Source organism: Stereum hirsutum (genome assembly GCF_000264905.1).
Source record: "Stereum hirsutum FP-91666 SS1 unplaced genomic scaffold STEHIscaffold_7, whole genome shotgun sequence".
Taxonomy (NCBI): Eukaryota; Fungi; Basidiomycota; class Agaricomycetes; order Russulales; family Stereaceae; genus Stereum; species Stereum hirsutum.
The window spans coordinates 99,567-119,317 of record NW_006763137.1 but is presented as its reverse complement, the minus strand read 5'-3'; the positions used below and the strand labels follow the sequence as shown (position 1 = coordinate 119,317).

Genomic DNA, 19,751 nt, shown 5'->3' with positions numbered 1-19,751 from the left:
CAGATGCAAGAAATTTAATCAGCATTAATTCCTGTAGTGCAAGCCGAACCAAAGTCGAAATACTTTCCCCAGTATCATCCCTGCCGTCGACCAACCAGTGCTTAAGTTGAAAGATGTCTGACTCGACTTCCGCAATACCTGTGCAAGACGACCTCAAGACTGACGGTGAGTTTTTAGTTTCTTCACATTTAATATGCTTGAAACTCATCAATCAGGATCAGATCATCGCAGTCACTCGGTCGATGTCAATCATGAGCCGATGCCTCCTCTGGAAGACTACGATAGCGAAGCAGAATCTGAATACAATAGTAAGTCTCCATCATCTGACATGTCCAACAATTCAGATAACTTATCATAATATGGACATGGTCAGGTCACCTTCGGCCCAAATCAATGTCGCGAGGCAAAAATCAAGTCATTGCCCAAGATGGAACACGACTTGAGGGATCCGCAATAGAGTACCAACGACGGGGATTGCTGCATAGGCATCTTCCGATATTCACCAATCCATCGGAGTCACAGGTTTCCCAAGGATCTAGGAGGGCATGGAGTGGACATTAACATTTGTATTATTTGTGGAAAGAAAACTACATCCTTTAGATAGTTCTAGAGAAAACCGAAAAAAATGATATTAATCGAGAAGAACTTCAGGGTAAACAATATTTGTTGTGTGGAAGGCAGAAAGGTCGTTCTCGTCAAGAAGCACTTTGATACGCTGACTGGACGTGGCCCGCGATAGCGCCACATACAGTTGACCATGTGTGAAAACGGAGGAACGCAGATCTAATCCGACATACTTCACGGACTGACCTTGAGCTTTATTGACGGTTATGGAAAAGGCAAGACGAACCGGAAATTGAAGTCGCTCGAGAACAAAGGCAAACTCCGCCTGAGTGTTGGAAGGCCTGAGCTTAATGCGAGGGATGAGTACTACTTCTCCGTCATGATCGCCCCCGAGGATCTTGACCTCAAGAACACGATTTGTCGATCGGAGAAGAATGGCCCGTGTGCCATTACAGACTCCACGGGCAGGAGAGAGGTTGCGAAGGAGGATCAATGGACAGCCATCCTTGACATGGAGCTCTCCAAGCGAGAGACCAGATGCATTGAGGGAGCGTAAGAATTCGGGAGGATAGCGCCACTCATCAGCGTCATCGTCAACAGAACCGGGCTCTTGGATGACGTGATCTATGCTGAAGTAGGTTCTCGCTTCACCCGGAAGGCGTGCGAGAATAGACTTGTTGAGTTCTTCGACTTCGCTGTTTCGTGGTGCAAGGATGAGACGTTCTTGGAAGTATTCGGGTGGGGGAACGGGTTCGGTTGGAGCCATTCCGGGGTAGACGAAGTCGATGAGGGATTGTGATGATTCGGAAACCAAATGAGAGGGCAGGTTGATGGTGCCGGTGTCTTGGTCCATATTGCGCCCATGACCGACATCCAAGAGCCACTGTGCAAATTCACGTTCTTCACCAGAGACATCAGTTCCTTCGAGACGCATATTCCGTCGAAGCGTGTACACGCGGAAATGACGCCACAGGGAAGAATGCTGAAGACACGCTGAAACAATGTCCTCACGTGAACCTTTAGGTACGACCGGCAGAGTCTGTTGGGGATCACCACCACACACAACTGTGACCCCTCCGAATGGTCTATCCTCAATGTCTAATACATCTCGGAACGTTCGATCGACAGCTTCAAAACAGTTCCTGTTGAATGCGGGAGCAAAATATGTGAGCCTTGAGCGGCGATGTAGATTAGAGCATCTTGCACTCACCTGTGCTGCATCATTGCCTCATCCCAAATGATGGCTCGAACACGACGAAACAATTCAGCGTGGCGGCTATTTTTGTCGACGTTACAGAATGAACCGTCCGTAAGATTGTCGATGGGGATCCGGAACATGGAGTGGGATGTGCGGCCACCTGGGAGGAGAAGAGCCGCTATGCCGGATGACGCAACACAGAGGATGATCCATCCTCTGGAGCGTACAGAGTGACAAAGCGCACGATAAATGAATGTTTTCCCCGTCCCGCCTGGTCCATTGATGAAGAACAGATGTCCTTGTGCATTCTCGATGGAACACATGACGTCGTCAAACACCAATTTCTGCTCAGCGTTGAGCTGCGAAGTAAGGTGCTCAGCTAACGCACGCTCGCGGTCAAGGTCGAAATTGGTATGCTCAATGATTAGGGGATTGCCGCGAATGATGTCCCAATCGATTCGAGGGAGAGGCATAGGGGGAAAGTCGGACAACGTGCAGGCGAATGGACGAAGGGATTTGTTGAGAAGAAATAGACCGTAATCGAAGATGTCTTCCTGCGTAGGGTTCTCGATGCCCAAGGTCCGCAAAGCGTACCGGAGATCATCGCAGATATGAACGCGGAAGTCATCCCATAACTTCTCAGGGTGTGTCGGAGAGCAATGGTAAAGAATGGTGGCAAACAGATCCCGGAGACGCGATCCTGTTTGCATCTCAGAGGCTTCCTGTAGGCATAGCCGCCATTCTCCATCATCTTCGAGCAGACCACGCTGAATACATGCATCGCGGAAGGAAGATGCGACACGACCATTATAAGTGCGAAGATCCTCGAAGGATGTCGCACCTGGGACAACTGTGAGCAATGTTCTGAGGTAGAACTGCTCACCGGCAGTGGGGGAAACAAAGTACATGCGCCCAATGCTGAACTGTGCTTGACGCACTTTCCAGCGGCTGTTGCCATTGTCCCAAGTGAAGTATTGTGGGAATTCTTGGTATGTGTACTGTCGAGCTTGCTCAGCGACCTGCCTTTGCCTTTCGTTCGGTCGAAAATAAGCAGTGGGATTGGCGTTGGCACGGAAGTACTCCGTGAGCGTAGTTTTCTCTGTGGCTGCTCGAGCACGCACAGCGTGAAGATCCTCGTCTGGATTGAATACAACGCGATGTTGACCTGCAGACGGAGGGCAATGTTCATGTCAATCACGACATTATGCATGAAATTGAGAGTGATGGACGAACCTGGAAGATGTATTTGGAGCCTTTGGACACTGGGCATTTGCCTATGAAGACCGTGCCCATAGATACGCCAATGTGCCTCTGAAGGACCAATGTACCGAGCGTCAACGTAGCGTGTGATTTCATCATGTCGGTCGATGAGCCGAGTCTGTCCGTTGCGGGTGCGAGCAATTTGGCCATTCGGTGCTGCTCTGATTTCGACTGTTGCACGATCTGAGCCCTTTAAGACATACTTGTGCAAGTATTTCAGAGTTGCGAAAGAGACTGTACATTCAACGTTTATGTGGCAACGGTATTTTGCAGAGAGGTAAGGATTGAAGGGGACAATCCACGAATTGTCGACCATATGACCACGAACTTCGTATGCACGCCCATCGTTTGGTCGTTTATATGCAGGATAGCCATCCTCTGTCATGACCGTGACTTCCTGGAACGCCTTCGGAAATTTGCGCTTGCATTTCCCGTTCTCAAGGCATTGCCCAGGCCGACACGGACCATGAACCATGCTCTTCTTGACGACATCGAAGAGGGCGGGCTCCCTTTCGGGATCAGGCCAATAAGCCTGTATCACAGAATCGATGTCTGCCGGTGTGTGAAGTCTGTCGCGTTCTTCAAGGAAGAGTAAAAGATGCATGTGGGGTAGACCGCGTTTTTGGAATTCAATGACATATATATAACCGGCTACTCGTCCAAGGACGTGTTTCTTCGTCAAATCATCGAGGATGGCCTTCATGTACAGCCTGAAAACACGGACAATAAGGTCGGGTCGGTCGGCAGCAGATTGTCCTGGAAGCAGCTCCTGTCGGATTTCGGGCCAATCAGGATTGCAGGTTACGGTGATGAAGAAGTCTATCTTTCGGAAGTATCGACCAATGGCCATAGCATCCTGATAGAGCTGCTGGAAATAGCGTGGACCTCCCGTGTAGGAAGAAGGTAGAATGACACGGCGACCCAGACGGTGAAGGCCGCCACCCTCATCACCATCAGGGTCGCCATCAAATTCTTGAACAGCATCTTCGAGACCACTGTAAAGTGCTGCTCGAAGACGAGGCTGGTTCATACGAAGGTAGCGGAGTTTAGCCTGGTCACAGGATGCCCATGCGTCGACGACATATTGTTGAAAAAGCCGTCCACCGTGCAAAAGCGTCTGAAAGGAACCTCTCCGAACCTGCAGCTGGTAGGCGTAAAAGCTCGCTTGGCTGACACGACCATTTGCCTCTGCTCCGTTTGTCGGATCACGCAAAGGAATGTTCCAGTGCCAGCCATCTGTGCCCCACGGGAAAAGTAGGACATAATGTAAGCAAGCATATGCGGGGTGGCCATCACTGATACGCTGGAGTGGGCCATGCCTCTTGCGTAGAATGATGTCCCGGCGGTCAAGCTCCTCCGTGCCATCGCCCGGGAGGATTGCGGCGATTTCACGGGTAGCGGGAAGGTTATAGCGACGTTGATCCCGAGCAGGATCTGCGATGAGACGGAATCCAATCTCGGGTGCAGCTTCGTGTCTGAGTACTTCGAAGGCATGCTGATAGAGACGGGCGTAGCGGTGCGTGACTGCAAGTGTTTCCTGAAGGAGCTGCATTGTCTGGCGTGACAGACCCTCATTCGCACGCATACGGGCATTCAATGCAGACTGCGAATCGTGGATATAGAGCTGTGCGTAACGTGGGGTGTGGCCCTGTGGCGGCAAAAGCGACCCAATATGATGGTATAGTTCGCCTTGTATACGAAAGACGTAAGGATGTCTACCGCCATCTCTATTCAGCTGTTCATCGATGTCAACACCCAGAGACGTAAATGCGAGCGCAGCGTTATAGCGCCGAATATTATCGCGAAACTCTCTAGCTGCAGCCGAATCGCTCGAGAGAAGGTCCATGAGAGCCGTGGGTGGATCGCGATCAGCAGGTAGAGAAACCTGGCCATGACCACAACAAGTACCAAAACTCCGTGGTGGAGACTTTGAAGGAAGTTCGCCAGGCCAATGAAGTGCACCACAATGTACGCATACTACCGTCATAGCACCGGGAGAGAACATAATACCAGTTTCGCGATATGGCTGCCTTCCGACAGGAAGCACACGCTGTGTAGTGTTGGTTGGTGGTTGTCGTATATATTGTGGTCTGGTATTGGTACCTGCTATGAAAATGGTGTCAGTTGGTTGGTTGATTTTTTAGGAAGGTCTCCAAACAAATATAGAGGTACGCACGATGAACAGCGTAGAGTTGAGCGGCTTCATGTACACGTCTTCTACGTTGGTCAAGTTCACAAGCAGTGGGTGTGCTTTCCCGTCCTCCTGTAGGTTTGTCCCGTAAGAAAAGCCTGTTAAGTTTCAACATATGATCCGAGCTTACCGGCTCCTGTTCCACTCTCTGCGGTGTTCCCTTGTCTTTGCGTCCGTCTGTCTCCATTGGATGCTATAAGAGATGGAGAGAGAGCCTCAGCCTCGACTGCACCACTAATGAAACCACCAAATAACGTACATGTAGCTGCTGCCGCTCTATCGTTCCCGTCTCGGGGAATACCTTGTCTTTCACGTTGCTCTCGAGCACGACGTTGTCGTTGAGCAATCTGACGGGCACTTAAAATAGGCTCTAAAGTAGGTTACATAGTGAGCTTGTATCTCTCGAAAAAAAGCCAGTGAAAATGAGGCATTACTTTGCACATCTCCCTCGAGTGGAACGCGTGAGTTTATTTGCTCAAACCATTCATTTCGCTCTCGCTCTCTTCGGCGTCGCTGCGCTATCTGACGAGCATTGAGCATAGGTTCTGGAGGAAAGCAAACTATCAGCGTATTGAAGGGTAGAAAGTATCAACCACGGTCATGAACATACCTTCGAGAGGTTCATATGTATCTCCGTTAGAGCCTACAGGTTCACGGCGCTGTGAGAGTCGATCGTCGAGTAGACGACTTGTACGAGAGGTTCGGCGTCGTTGGGCACGACTAACTTCAGCCTCGACATCCAGAGGCATTCAGGTCGTTATTGGGCAGGCTAGGTATGAAACTGAGAGGTGACGTGTACTGTCATCTTTATCGGCCAGCCCATACTTATTATTTGGCGAGCAACGGAATTTCCTAATCGCCGTACCGAAACGATCGAGAAAGGTGCCACAAAATCAAATATCGGACAATGGGGGTACTTGTACCGCTAACTATATCTGAATTGGTGGAAAAGGCTTGAGAGAAACAGGAGGACATGCATCTGCGTGCAGTAGATACGTGCATAGACTCAAACTCCATGTAAATAGAAAGAGTCAAGTATATGTCCCTGTAATGGATGCGAGAATGTGGATCTCGGGTGACGAAGTGGCAAATGCCAAGCGTGGTTCCGGTGAAATAAAGTTGAAGACCGACATGACCTTATTCATCAATTACTTATTTCGTCACGACTCGTCGATCGCTGTGCAGCGCTGTGCACGTCTTGGCCCGTTCGAGAACATTCCCAAAAGAGAGAGCCCAAAGAGCATTTTGTATGCGAGAGCCTTCGTTCGCCCTGACGATGATGGGTCGTTTCGGTTCATATAGACGATATATCCGAGGAGAAAGTGAGTAATTCAAGTACTCACTGCTTTGGAAGTCTGGGTAGATTGCTACTTTTCGCACTTGGAGGTGATGAGGGATGGTTCGGGTTGAGAAAGCGGAAGAAAAGAGCGCCCGATATGAGTCATGGAGACAGCCGACGCGGAACGGGCGGAACCGAGCAGCCAATCGGATTGCGTCTTTGTCTCTTGTGTCCGCGCTGTAGTATAGTAGATATGCTCCATGTCCCTGAGCTATGCTCTGTGTGTCTTTCTATTTAATGCATCTACGGTCAACTCTAAATGTGAGCATATTAATACAAATGAGGCGAAGAGTGGCAGTTCAGGCATGAGTGTTCGGCACACGCTCATGGTTCTTTTCCTCTGCTATGGATACCCTTGTACGTACTCGCCAGGACACTGACTACCAGTGTCCCAACCTGCCCTCTTTACAACTTGAGCACCATGAATAGTATATTATTAGCTCAAAATCGTTTCTCCAGTCTCCAGGAAAATCTTTCGAATTGTATGGGTCTTGCACTATGGCATATCTGAAGCGGATCAAATCAATTCCAGTCGCATGATATTCGAAGGTCTACTCAGGAATCGACGAGCTCCTTTCTGGAATTTTAATCATCACCGGCATAGAGTAATAGATCTAAATCTGCTCAAAAAGTGGCTACTCCCTCACTGACTTTGCGTTCCAGGAGGAGATGCTCTATGCAATACATGGTCGAACGGTAAAGGACCAGCATATTGGTCAAACTTCGGGTGAGGGCGCTGTTGAGTTGATGGGCGGCCAAAGCCCCTCGCTGCCCCGAATGCTTGCTTTCCCGCCTCTTATTTTTATACCCAGATCGTTTAACCGTTTCAGCTTCAGCTAATCAACCTGGCATCGCGCGAGAATGCAACTGAGGTTACAACCCAGTGGCTGTGATCACGATCATCTCCATTTCTCTCTGCTGTACGGTAATGTGATCGCGTTAAGCCGTCATCGTGAACCAACAAAATCTTTCAGATCAATTTTTCTGTGTTTGCGTTCCATACTGATCACCCGCTCTGCGGAGATCCCAATATGACACGTTAAACAACGAGTGAGAATGCAATCAAGTTGACGTCGGATACGTACCGATCCTCTGTCCATGGATAGCTGTCCGCTTAACTATCGGAATTCCTCGTATCTTCTGAGAAAGATCTGAAGGGTACAGATTATCTAGTGCATACTATGGCGCCCGTGTAAGTCAATATCTCCATTCTCGAATTCCAAATTCACCCGGTAATGCAGTTCATACTCAAGACCATCCATTTACTGACCACAAAGATCCGAGACTGGAACTGAGGTACCACTTCTAGGTTTTGTCTAAGAACGAAAGATATCTAACCGCATCCCTGCACTAAATATCGTTCATGACTGGTGCAGATACAACATTGCTATCATCGGAAGGGCTCATTGTGTGTTTGACCGCCCCGCCCTCCGAATGTCGTGCCAGCAGCAACGCGCTTTCATGGCACTGGAGTACAACTGAGTTCTGGTAAGCTAGGCTCTTGCTGAACGAGCGACTCCGAGGCGTACATGGACCTCAACTCTTCATGTCTACTCCATACCTACACGCCATAGTCAATACCCATGCTATTATCAGCTCTGCCACCACCTGTCAGTATAAAGGCATACGAATAAGTTTTGTTTTCACCCTCGTCAACTCAATCCGTACCTTCCCATTTCACCTCTCATTTCAGTCCCAGAAACCACACATCGGTTACAACCATGAGCGACAAGAATGATCCGAAGGCTCAATGGGAACAGGTCAAAGCATCCCTGCTTACTATGACACTGAGCAACGGTACGTGTCAACCATATCATGGCTTGATGCACTTTCTTTTTGTTGAAAACTATCTGAACCAAATCATTTAGTTCAATTGGGTTCGTGCTTGGACGCTTTCAAGGATATGGATAATGCAGTTCTCAAGCAAGGTGTGTTTGAATCTCTGCAGTGCGGAGCAGAGTAATAATTCGTGCCGAATAGGCCCAGATCCAGGAAGAGAGCTTGCCAAGAAGTGGCACGCTGCCAAGGCTGTATTCGCAACCTTCGTAGCAAACAACTGTCAGGCTTTACTTGTTGAATCTAGGTACAGGTTGCGCTCACGCTTGCTCTAGTGGCTCCTGGTGTATACAATGATGCCATTGCCGGCATGGACAAGATCGTGAACGGAACAACTTGAGGGTGGTAGGACCCATGAGCAGCTCCATATAGGTACAAGTCTGGGCGTTTTCAAGAGCACTAATCACCCGACGTAGCTCGTGTACCTATTTTTATAATATTTTAGTACGATATGGATGCCGTATATCTCTAATTTTTTGGTCCTATGAGTCGGCCGAGACCAGAGAAACTGACCATGGAACCCTGTGAAACACATTGAGTAGCAAGTATTGAGGAAACGTCGTCCAACACGCACCGTCCTCGGAGGTTATTATATTCTTCGTTGAAATATATGGGTTGAGTTGAATCACTGAAGACAGTGGTCCATCACGGATTCCCACCGACACATGTTTTGAATCAATTGTTCCGCACAAGGTCGTTGTGGGCAACCACAGTTATATTGCACTTGCAAACACTGTTTCTGCGCAAAAAGGTTGTTAGGGTTTAGAAAGCTAGAAACCATGGAATTTTCATCTTAGCCGCGGAATAACTGGGGGAGCTAGGTCCCTTATGCTTGACCTCCCGTGGAGAATGATCAGTGTTTAGACCTCTCGGCAGAGTATACCGGGGCAGACTGAAGCGTTTCGATTGATTAAGAAAGCTCGCCGAAGGATTTGAACCTGAATAAACATTTTCTTTGTACCACGAGAACTCAGCCAGTTTAGCCATGAATCTAGTGGAAGGTTTACAATAGTTTTCATCAATGTTTTAGCGTCATTTGAACAGGACCAAATCCTAGGTATAAACCTCAAGATTCGGAGTTTCATTCTTGACTGAAATCTTACACTTTTATCCCCGTGTAAAAGAATGCCTGAATTGGTTTTTACCCCACCTCCATATTACACTTTATTTACCGTGTTGTAGGAGAAATACTATGAATACGAGATTGATACCATTTACATGCGCTTGAAAGAATCACTAATTGTGACAGAAACCCATTCACACAAGGACGACAGTGTACAGAGCGTTTTTTTGGCATTATCTAGGATCAGCTGATGGGAACAAAGTCAGGAGTGGTGGATGGTCCTTCTCCAGAGTCGCAAGATCATTAAATGGGTTTGCCCTCCTCTTTCTCTGTACATCTGAACGCTGGCCAGCATCCACGTGGACTTAGATGAACTAAAACATAGTGGCGCATAGAATGAGCGGCTCCTCATCTACACATCCGGAAATGGTGTGGCATACGAGAGAGGCTGCGAATATGGGGAATGGTGCACCTATGCGGACTTTGGTCCAGCTCACTCTTGCTCGACGCCTAAGTAGCCCGCACCCTGTGCACCGTAAATCACCATCAAATGGATAAAATCACAGAGGGTAATTTTGTACTCTTAACTCGTGCCAGCAAGCCCACCTTGTGTGTGCTGGGGAAAAAGAAACTCAGCACGACATCATGGTCTATTTCTACGGTCCGTTTCCAAGGCTCTGGGCAACGTGACAGAAGTTGATCAAATTCCATCCTGAACGAGACTCAAAGGTGGGCTATACTTATGCTCCAACCATTGGATATTCATAGTCAAAATTTCGTGGGCATAGGTATCTCCGTCAAGGTTCTCCGACTATCTGACACTTCGGTAATCGCTCCAAGCACCCTACTCATACAATATGATGAAACATATACCAGTGATGCGCCTCCGAGGACAGTGTGTATCGGACGAGGTTTCCTCAGTGCTTTCTGCTTAATGCCATACACAGGGTTCCGTGGTTAGATTCTCGGTCCTCGGCTGAGGGTCAAAAAATAGAAGATAAATGTCATCCATATCGTACTAAAATATTATAGGAATAGGTACACGAGCTACGTTGGGTGATTAGTGCTCTTGAAAACGCCCAGACTTGTATCTATACGCAGTTGCTCATGGTTCTTACCACACTCAAGTTGCTTTCTTCACGATATTGTCCATGGCGCCAACGGCAGCAATGTATTCCGAAGTGACTAGAGCACGTGTCAGCGCAGACTACACCTAGATTATACAAGTGGAGTCTGACAGTTGTTGGCGATGAAGACTGCGAAAGTAGCCTGGGCAGCGTGCCACTTGTTGACAAGCTCTCTTCCTAAAACCGAGCATACTCGGCACAAATTATCAGTCTGCTCCACACGGCAGAGAATAAAACTCACCTCTCTGGCCTACTGCGTTATCCATATCCTCAATAACCTTCATGTACGAACCCAATTGAACTGAATGATTGGGAAATAGTTTTCAGTAAACAGAAAGGACATCAATCCATGATTTGGCCACGTACCGTTGTTCAGAGTCATGTTATTCACGGTACCTTTAAATTTATCCCATTGAGCCTTTGGATCCGTGCTTTTGCTCATGATTGTAACAGATGTGTGGTTTCTGGGACTAGATGAAAGGTGAACAGGGAAGGTACGGATTTGAGTTGACGAGTGTAAAAACGAAACTTACTAGGAAGCCTTTATATTGACAGGTTGTGGCAGAGCTGCTCATAGCGCAGGTATTGACTATAGGGTGTGTGTATGGAGCAGACATGAAGAGTTGAGGTGGATGTATGCCTCGGAGTCACTCGGACAGTCAGAAGCCTAGCTTACCACAACTCAGTTGCATACCCGTGCCATGAAGGCGCATTGCCACTAGCACGAAGGTCTGAGGGCGGGGCGGTCGAACACACAATGAGCCCCTCCAATGATAGCAATGTTTTGTCTGTCCCAATTACGAATGATATGTATTGCATAGATGCGGCTAGATATCTTTCGTGCCAAGGCAGAACCCAGAATCGGTACCTCAGTTTGAGTCTCGAAGTTTGGTGATCAGTGAATGGATGGGCTTGAGCATGAACGACATTACTGGGTGGTTTTAGAATGTGAAGACGGAGGGCTTGACTTACACTGGCGGTCATATGCGCAAGATAATCTGTACCTTTTTGGTTCTTCTCAGAAACACGACGACTTTCGATAGTAAAGCGGCCAGCTATCCATAGACGGAGGATCGGTACGTATCCGACGTCGACTTGATTGCATTCTTCACTCATTGTTTAACGTGTCATATCGGGATCTACGCAGGGCGGGTGATCGGTATGGAACGCAAAAGCAAAAAAAGTGATCTGGAAAATGTTTCTAGGTCAAAGATGAAGGATCAAGTTACCATACCGCGGAGAGAGACAGGGATAGTGGTGATCCCCGCCACTGGATTGTAACCTCAGATGCATTCTCACGCGCTGTCGGGTATATTAGCTGAAGCTGAAACCAATGATCCATCTGGGAATAAAAATAAGAGGCGGGAAATCTAGCATTCGGGTCAGCGAGGGGCTTTGACTGTCTATCAACTCAATAGCGCTCTCACCCAATCAAGGCCCGGTGAAAATTTATTAGCGTCAATCCAAAGGGTGTCATGGTTGTCATCTAATTAGAACACTGTTATCTCCTCGGCATCTGGCCCATGTTCTGCTGGTTGAGGTGATCGTCAGACGGTAGTTTGACCGATATATCAGTACCATACTGTTTGAAGATGCGAAACATATTTCTTCTCTTCCTAGAGGGCAACGTCAGCGAGCTACTACCTACCCCAATCTATAATGGATCCTACAGGTAGTCACCTTCGTAGCTGATAGTATTGAATGGGAAAGTTCATTGACGTGCGTAGCGAGTCTGTGCAGAGTCGAATCAGTTAATCCACCCGAATAACGGACAAAAACATAGACAGAAACCTACTAACCAGAACGAGCACACCCTTGGAACGCGTCCCAAACCGAGATATCAAAAGGAATATTGTCAATACTCTGCACGGAGAACGCAAATAAATCCAAATTCCACGGTGAATGTCGAGTGGTAGTTGTAGAACTGAATCATTAGGGCATATATGTAGCGGTTCACATCGCGTTTTTGCGATGTGAACTAAACCCATGATGGGTTCAATACTTCGCAACTTTGTCCCGTTGGAGCCTCGAAGCTCAATTCACACTCAGTGCGATTTCGATGCGAGAGGGGCCTCCTCCGGCCTCTGCCCGTTCACTGACATCGTTCGGAACAACACACACTTTGGCGGAAGGCCCACGTACTGTAGCTCCCAAAAGAATCGCTGTATCAGAGGCCATCAGGAAGGGGGACGGGAATGAGAGCAGGAGTAGTCCCGTCTCGAGGATCCAAACCCAATGTGAACTGAGTATTATATCTAGCACCACACTCGAGATTCCGAGTTCACACTTTTCGTTTTCAGGATGATGAACGAAACTGATGTGAACCGCTACATACACCCACGGTCAAAATAGTTGACCACCCCCATATTTGGCAGGTGGTTCCGGCATGTGTCTCCCCTCAAGTACGAAGGTTTTTGTGGTGGTCTGTACACCAGGCTGGTCTACTGTAGAGGCTACATCTATAGGATAGATAATTGTGCATCATAGTTGTAGAGTTGAGCCGTGAAAAATCAAAAGAGTCAGATTTTGATAGGTGTACTGTGAATTTTATATAGACGGAAACATTGGTGATATGTGAACCAAAGAAAGTGTTGAATATACACTTGAGAGTATGGATTTATGCATTGGTTTTTGCGGGATTTATGGATGAACGATGCATGAACAGTGGTCCTTGCAAGGTCAGTGTGGCACCCCCTACCTCCAGGTACCCCCCTCATATAAAATCAACGAGCGATATTAGGGTTCATATTTATATATGATACATCTGTAATAGCCTATAAAGTCTCGATAACGCATACAGCTCGACTCTAAACTGTACTGCTGATTTTATATTGGAGGGGTACCCGATTGTGCAAGGTGCCACACTGACCTTGCAAAGACCACTGTTCATGCATCGTTCATCCATAAATCCCGCAAAAACCAATGCATAAATCTATACCCTCAAGTGTATATTCAACACTTTCCTTGGTTCACATATCACCGATGTTTCCGTCTATATAAAATTCACAGTACACCTATCAAAATCTGACTCTTTTGATTTTTCACGGCTCAACTCTACAACTATGATGCACAATTATCTATCCTATAGATGTAGCCTCTACAGTAGACCAGCCTGGTGTACAGACCACCACAAAAACCTTCGTACTTGAGGGGAGACACATGCCGGAACCACCTGCCAAATATGGGGGTGGTTAACTATTTTGACCGTGGGTGTATATGCCCTATTCGCAGATTTAGCAGCATCTGCGGGATTGAAACTGATCGGGGACGGAATGGAACTCACAAGAGTCCATATTTGCATTGGTTCGATATGTTGCCGCCGCAGCTAGAGCTCACCATAATTTTCGGACCGTTGAATGTGCATCGCTACATATATGACCGAGTGAGTGCAACGGCACAGACCAAATAAAATGTCAGAAAATACCATTGAATCCAACGAGACAATTGATGTGAGATCTAAGGTCACGCCAAGCATCGCAAAAGCACAACTGCGATGATCTATACGCGCTGCGAGCCCTTTGATATCGCCGCGCTGTAGCCAGCCAAAAAAAAACAGGAAAAAGGCGGCGATGTCGGCGGCACCCTTGTTAAATCGCTCTTCTTAGGTTCAGCTTCGTCGGACACTCCAGATATCGGTACAGTCCTGATTACAGTACAGCCAAACAACATTCGGGGACAGACATGAGATCAGCCTGATGGGGAGTATGTGGTATCTTGGGGCAGTAGACGCCCACGGCACGACGGCAAACGGCATACTAAGGTCAAGGGTCTCCCGTGTGATTACTACTAAAATCATCGAAGGCTCGCCTTTGAAACGAAGTGATAGCTTCTTATATGCACGCGAGCAGGCATATGTCCTGAAGAGTGGTCAGAGAAGTGTTTGTTGAGCACACATGTTCAGAATGCTCTTAATTCATGCCTTGACGCATTTATGCAGAATTATTGCCATGAAGTCGGGTGCTGCGAGCTCTGAAGGTCTCCGTGTGTCCCAAGATTCGCAACATCTTGCAAACGAGCACCACAGCCCCTCGGGTAAAGACCACTGGTAATGGCTCTGATTGCTACGAGGACAAAAACCCTAAGTATCCAAATTCGAGCATCACAAGACAGGCGACAATGACACTGGCATGAGGGCCGCAGACTAGCGCGTCTTGTATCGAGATGTTGTCCAAATAAACGTATGTATCATGCATAGATAACCCGCCGATATCAGGCGAGTACTGCAGCGCAAGCATAATCATGAAACGAATGGTATGATAGTGACCGACGTGATGTGCACGGACATCGCGTACGAATGAATTCGGGCCATAAATCGCCCATTGATGTAATGTATGTTCTTTAGCATTCTAATAACATCAATCTTCAGCGTCGTATCTGGAGAGGACTTCCACGATGCGAGTAGTGGCAAGTCTCATAACGAGCAAGTGACTCTAGTCCACGAGTTGGGTTCGAGCATCACGACAACCCATAGAACATGATAGCCACTGCCGATAGACCAGTGTTCAAGGATCACCGCCGCTGAGTTCTCGTTAGTTCGTGTACGAACGGGCGTGGTACGGAACGGAAGAGAAGACAGGGACTTACAGTCTGTTTGAAGGGCATGAAAGAATGACACAATTTATTATTGACGATGCGAGCTGTGATTCCGACTGTAGCCAAAATATGGCAAATAGGAGCAACTATAGATCGTAGTAGTTCACCATTGGCTCGGTGGCATAGCGAGCTTTCAGAAGGAGACACGCCTCAGGCGAGTATGCAAGTTCGTAAATACGCGCCACGGATGAAAGAACCATATTGAGTAATGGGTTCATTCAGTATCAAAAGAGAGTGCACAGATTGAAGAGAGCGGGATATAAGGTCTTTTGTAGAGACGTCAGACCTTGTGCAGGAAGGATATAGTGACCAGAGGCAACCCAATAGTAGACTTGTTGAACCAAGGTATAACGTTCATTGGTAGAAGCACCCAGAATGCTAGACGTGGATCCAAAAAGAGGTCCAATGAGGAATTGTCGAGGAGGTTGGAGACGAGGCACAGAATAAGGGCAGTGGAAGGACGACAAGAGAGAGAAACGCGGGAGCTAAAGCGCCGAAGCCAAGCCGAGTCTAAGACGCGGGAGATGCCGTGGCGATTGGTTGCGATCCCCGACAACCCGCTCACTCTTCGTTTCTGAGCGTCGAGCAAAAAATCTTGTCGCGCCTCTCCCGCTCCCGCTCTTCTGTAGACCAGACTATGTAGCCACGCTCGCTCCTTGCGGAGTCACAGAGTCCTAACCTTCGTTTCTGAGCTTCTTCTCTACCATCGCTCCGACCCTAGCGCTCCCCAAGTCCCGCCCTTCGCACATCCATCTACCCATCGAAAACATCGTCCTCCACAACCTCTAGTATTGGTTGAGCAACGCCACGAGTATCCGCTATCACTTTTCGCGTCATGGATAGTTTATGATCGACCCTACTACATACAGTCTACTTAATACCCGCTCAGCTTTCGAATTCGTATCGTACTCTACCTCATCTCAATCTATATGTTTGCTTCTTGCGCGTTTTTCCACAGCTCTTCTACACTGAAGTGGAGCTATTCAGCATAACGACTATCAATTCTCCAAGGGAAACGAAACGATGGGAGTTTGTCAAAGAATGACCCACAACTGCATGCAACTGTGGCACAGCACCTACAGCACGGTGCGTAGGAAAGTTCCCCATCGTCCGCAACGTCACAACACAACTTGTTAACGACCGCCATATCGCTAGCAAACCAAAGCGACACTATTACTGTTGAGGACATATACCGCAAAGTATAGACCATCCCTTCTACAAGGATCCATATCGCTGTTCAAAGTCTACAGGAGCATAGCTCACTCGAGCTCCTACCCACGCGTCAGCAGCTTCTCATGACCTCCACTTCCGAGTCCTCCACCCGACCACTCTACTTCGCCTACGGGTCCAACCTCGCTCTCTCTCAGATGAAAATGCGTTGTCCATCCAGCCCATACGTCGCTCCCGCGAGATTGAAGAACTGGCGGTGGCAGATCAACAAACGAGGTTATGCCAACATCGTACCCGTCCCCGTTGCAGCCCCCGTGGCGACTGAAACAGTAGAAGTTGTCGATGAGGATTGGAGAAGTACGACGATAAAAGCAATTGAGAAGGATGAAGAAGAGAGGTACAAGGGTACCGAGGTATGGGGTTTGCTCTATGCGATGAGCGAGGATGGAGTAGACGAAGTGGCGTTAGACAGATACGAAGGTGTGGCGACGGGCGCTTACAACAAGCTCGAATTGGAGGTGAAAGTCTTCGACGTTCGACCAGACGTGGACGGTAAGGAGGCTGTGATAGTGAAGGAGATTGCGAGGTCGGAAAAGGTATTGGTGTATGTGAATTGCGTCATGATGGAGGATGGGAAGGCAAAGGAGGAGTACATATGTTGGGAGGATGAATAGGGGTATAAAGGATGCGGTCGAGAGGGGTGTTCCGCGCGAGTATGTCGAGAAGTGGATGCGGCCTTTCATCAGTGGATGAGATGCGGTTTAGCATGGAGTGACTATGAGGATATAGAAAATGTATGAAGTGCTGTATTTGATTTGTTTCCTTGGATTACATTCGGTGTGGCGTGTGGCGTAGGATCTGAACGGTGCGATATATATCCACCGTGGTTCTATGGGGATTCCAGACATAAAGGTAGGATAAGCTATGCACAGACAAGTAGATATAAGCAGTAGAAGCCTAAAGTCCAATGGATCGACATGTACCAATATATATGTTTGTACGAGTTCGGTTAAAGATAGTGCACAGAACCATTATTCAAGACGGCGAGGGATTATTGTCTAGAGAACACTCAAGAGTACTGTGAGGTATGTGAGTAATAAAGATGCTGGTAATTAAATATAATGGAAGCAGTAATAAATACGAAGCCTGTACCCTTGAGCGGGAGGACTTCCTCTATGGTAGTATGGCGGTCAAAACTCGACGGGCAGACGAAGTCGACGAGCGGGAGTCTCCTCGACCCTACGAGGCGTTCAATCCGATATCGTCCTCGTCGTCCATGGGTAGTCCAATAGTAGCAGTACTCATCCGTTTTGGCTCGATGATATGATTCCTATAGAGCATGCCATGAGTCGACGCGACAAAGAAAAGAAGAGTAAAATGAACCTCTCTAACAAATCCTTCACCCCCGCCTCACCCGCCTCCCAATCCACCCTCACCCAGTTGTGCACCAACTGCCCGGCCTTATACACCAACATCGTCGGCAACATGTCCGTATCCACACCATCGTCTCCCTCTTCATCATCCCAATCTTCTTCACCCTCTTCAGCATCATAACCAGCCTTCTCGTTCTCATATGGATTATCCTCGTCTATGGAGGATAGAACGGCGGAACGAATTGGTTTTTTGGGAGGGCCGGATGCGGAAGCGGATGACGGTGACGAAGATGAGGATGCGAAGCCGATGGCGCTGGCACGGCAGCGGATGAACTTGGTGTCGGAGTGCATGCGGGCGAGACGCACGAGTGTGTCGTCTATACGCTCGCAACGGTCAAGTACCTAGAGATAAGGAGGGGATTCTATGAGTATATAGTTCAGGACGATGGGACGGCGTCCAGGATGTGGGTAGATATAGGTGAAGATGTAGGTGTAGCACCGGATCGGTGGGGATCCTATATGTGGTCCATGCCGTTGCATGTAGCACAACAGTCCACGAACCATGTTGATGGACCACGCAAACGACTCTCGCCACACCAAACAGCACAGTCATCCTCTATCTTGGCAGACTAAACGACTGGACGCGAACACTCACCGGGTCATAAATGTGCACCACGACCCAGACGTCTCCCTTCTCCCCCTCCACCGCATTAACATAGCCCTTTTCCCCCACCTCTCTGAGATGCCCAAACCTTCTCCGCTTCATTCCATCCACCATTCTCCCCACCATCCCACTCCCCATCCCCATCGCAAACGGCGAGCCATCCTCCAACACCTCCTTCTCCGTCTCTCCCTTCTCGATCCTCTCCTTCAATTTATCGGCCTCTTCCTCCAGGAATGTCTTCCCTCCAAGCGATGCCCGTTCCATAGCGCGATTCAGAGCAGTGATTTCGCTTGCGCGGTGCGCCCGAGAGAGCGCTGCAGCCTCGTCATGATCGCGAATGACGCCTTTTACACCCGTTCGACCTGGGCCCGTTCCGACGCTAGCATTGGGGTCGTGGACGTCGGTATTGGCGGTGGTGGTTATGTTGGGCGTGTAGGCAGCGTCCGTGTTCGCATCCGAGATGTCTTCGGTAGGCCAGGGGCGGGACGGGGTGGAGTCTGGGGAAGGAGAGCGGGAGGGTGATGAGGAACGGGAGGGCCCGTTGAAGAGTTCACCCGAGAGTACAAGTTCCTCGAGACGATCGCCGGCCTAATTATGGAGGTGAGCATGGCGAAGAGTACGACAGAAGTGGACAAGAGAACAAGCCAGTCGGTCGACAGGGGAAGTGCGAACGGCTGAAGCACACGCACCATGTCTACCCAATGTTTTCTCTTTCAAGCGTCCGATTTCAACAAGTCAAATATAAGTGGCTAGTTTCTATACTTCTCCCAGTCATTACCCCAGCTTGTCAACATCAGAAAACTGTACATACCCGTCAACAGAAACTTCGCGAAAGCAAGTCCGGCGACGTGTGGAGGTCAAGTCAAGTCTCGAAATCCAAGCTTTGTATATGAAGGCCAAGGAGCCGATGGCAATGGTACGAGTCTGAGGGAGAGGAGCAGCTGCTCGTTGACGGGTTGTTCGACTGTCGCGGTTCGTCCTCAAGACGGATGCGACGACTTCTACCGATTCGTCAAAGTTTGGTAAAGCCCCCGTACGCGCATGCCGTCGGCTTGCGCCGAGCCAAGCAATAAAAAGACAAGGAATATTCGAGGGATTTTGAGCGGGGAAGATTTTTGTGCAACATGATGGTTAGGTCGAAGAGGATGATGAAGGTTGTCGAATTGTCGCGGTATTTGTCGAGTGCGATGCTCGTGGCCATGAAACAGGGCAGTTTTTACTGACAGTTGACCGCGGGTGGTGTGGCGTGGCGCTTATTTCGGTAAGTATCACTGCGGGTGGCGCGGCACACGATTGCATCTTCATTCTTGACTTCATCCACAACGATCGTTAAGTATCGGGACATCCATACAACGTCCATAGAGGAGTCGTTG

The 19,751-nt window shown here is 48.6% G+C and overlaps 4 protein-coding genes across 4 annotated transcripts; 2 read left to right on the top strand and 2 right to left on the bottom strand.

Annotated features, from left to right (window-relative positions):
- Positions 1 to 8,273: 8,273 nt before the first annotated feature.
- STEHIDRAFT_156694 (uncharacterized protein) lies at positions 8,274 to 8,728 on the top strand (the record flags this gene model as incomplete). The annotated part of the gene is made up of 4 exons (XM_007304037.1): positions 8,274 to 8,349; positions 8,421 to 8,480; positions 8,533 to 8,610; positions 8,664 to 8,728. 4 exons carry the CDS (start codon positions 8,274 to 8,276, stop codon positions 8,726 to 8,728), a joined length of 279 nt encoding a protein of 92 aa, XP_007304099.1.
- A 1,846-nt stretch (positions 8,729 to 10,574) lies between these two features.
- STEHIDRAFT_156693 (uncharacterized protein) lies at positions 10,575 to 11,020 on the bottom strand (the record flags this gene model as incomplete). Its single annotated transcript, XM_007304036.1, has 4 exons — positions 10,575 to 10,636; positions 10,690 to 10,755; positions 10,820 to 10,879; positions 10,945 to 11,020. The coding sequence occupies 4 exons, from the start codon at positions 11,018 to 11,020 to the stop codon at positions 10,575 to 10,577; spliced, it is 264 nt and encodes an 87-aa protein (XP_007304098.1).
- Positions 11,021 to 16,212: 5,192 nt separating this feature from the next.
- Positions 16,213 to 17,015, top strand: STEHIDRAFT_110894 (uncharacterized protein; the record flags this gene model as incomplete). Its single annotated transcript, XM_007304035.1, has 2 exons — positions 16,213 to 16,257; positions 16,377 to 17,015. The coding sequence occupies 2 exons, from the start codon at positions 16,213 to 16,215 to the stop codon at positions 17,013 to 17,015; spliced, it is 684 nt and encodes a 227-aa protein (XP_007304097.1).
- A 138-nt stretch (positions 17,016 to 17,153) lies between these two features.
- STEHIDRAFT_121354 (uncharacterized protein) lies at positions 17,154 to 19,350 on the bottom strand. Its single transcript, XM_007304034.1, has 5 exons — positions 19,190 to 19,350; positions 19,068 to 19,134; positions 18,370 to 18,966; positions 17,725 to 18,116; positions 17,154 to 17,671 (listed from the first exon to the last, which is right to left on the bottom strand). Exons 2-5 carry the CDS (start codon positions 19,068 to 19,070, stop codon positions 17,581 to 17,583), a joined length of 1,083 nt encoding a protein of 360 aa, XP_007304096.1. The 5' UTR covers positions 19,071 to 19,134; positions 19,190 to 19,350; the 3' UTR covers positions 17,154 to 17,580.
- Between the last annotated feature and the right edge of the window lie 401 nt (positions 19,351 to 19,751).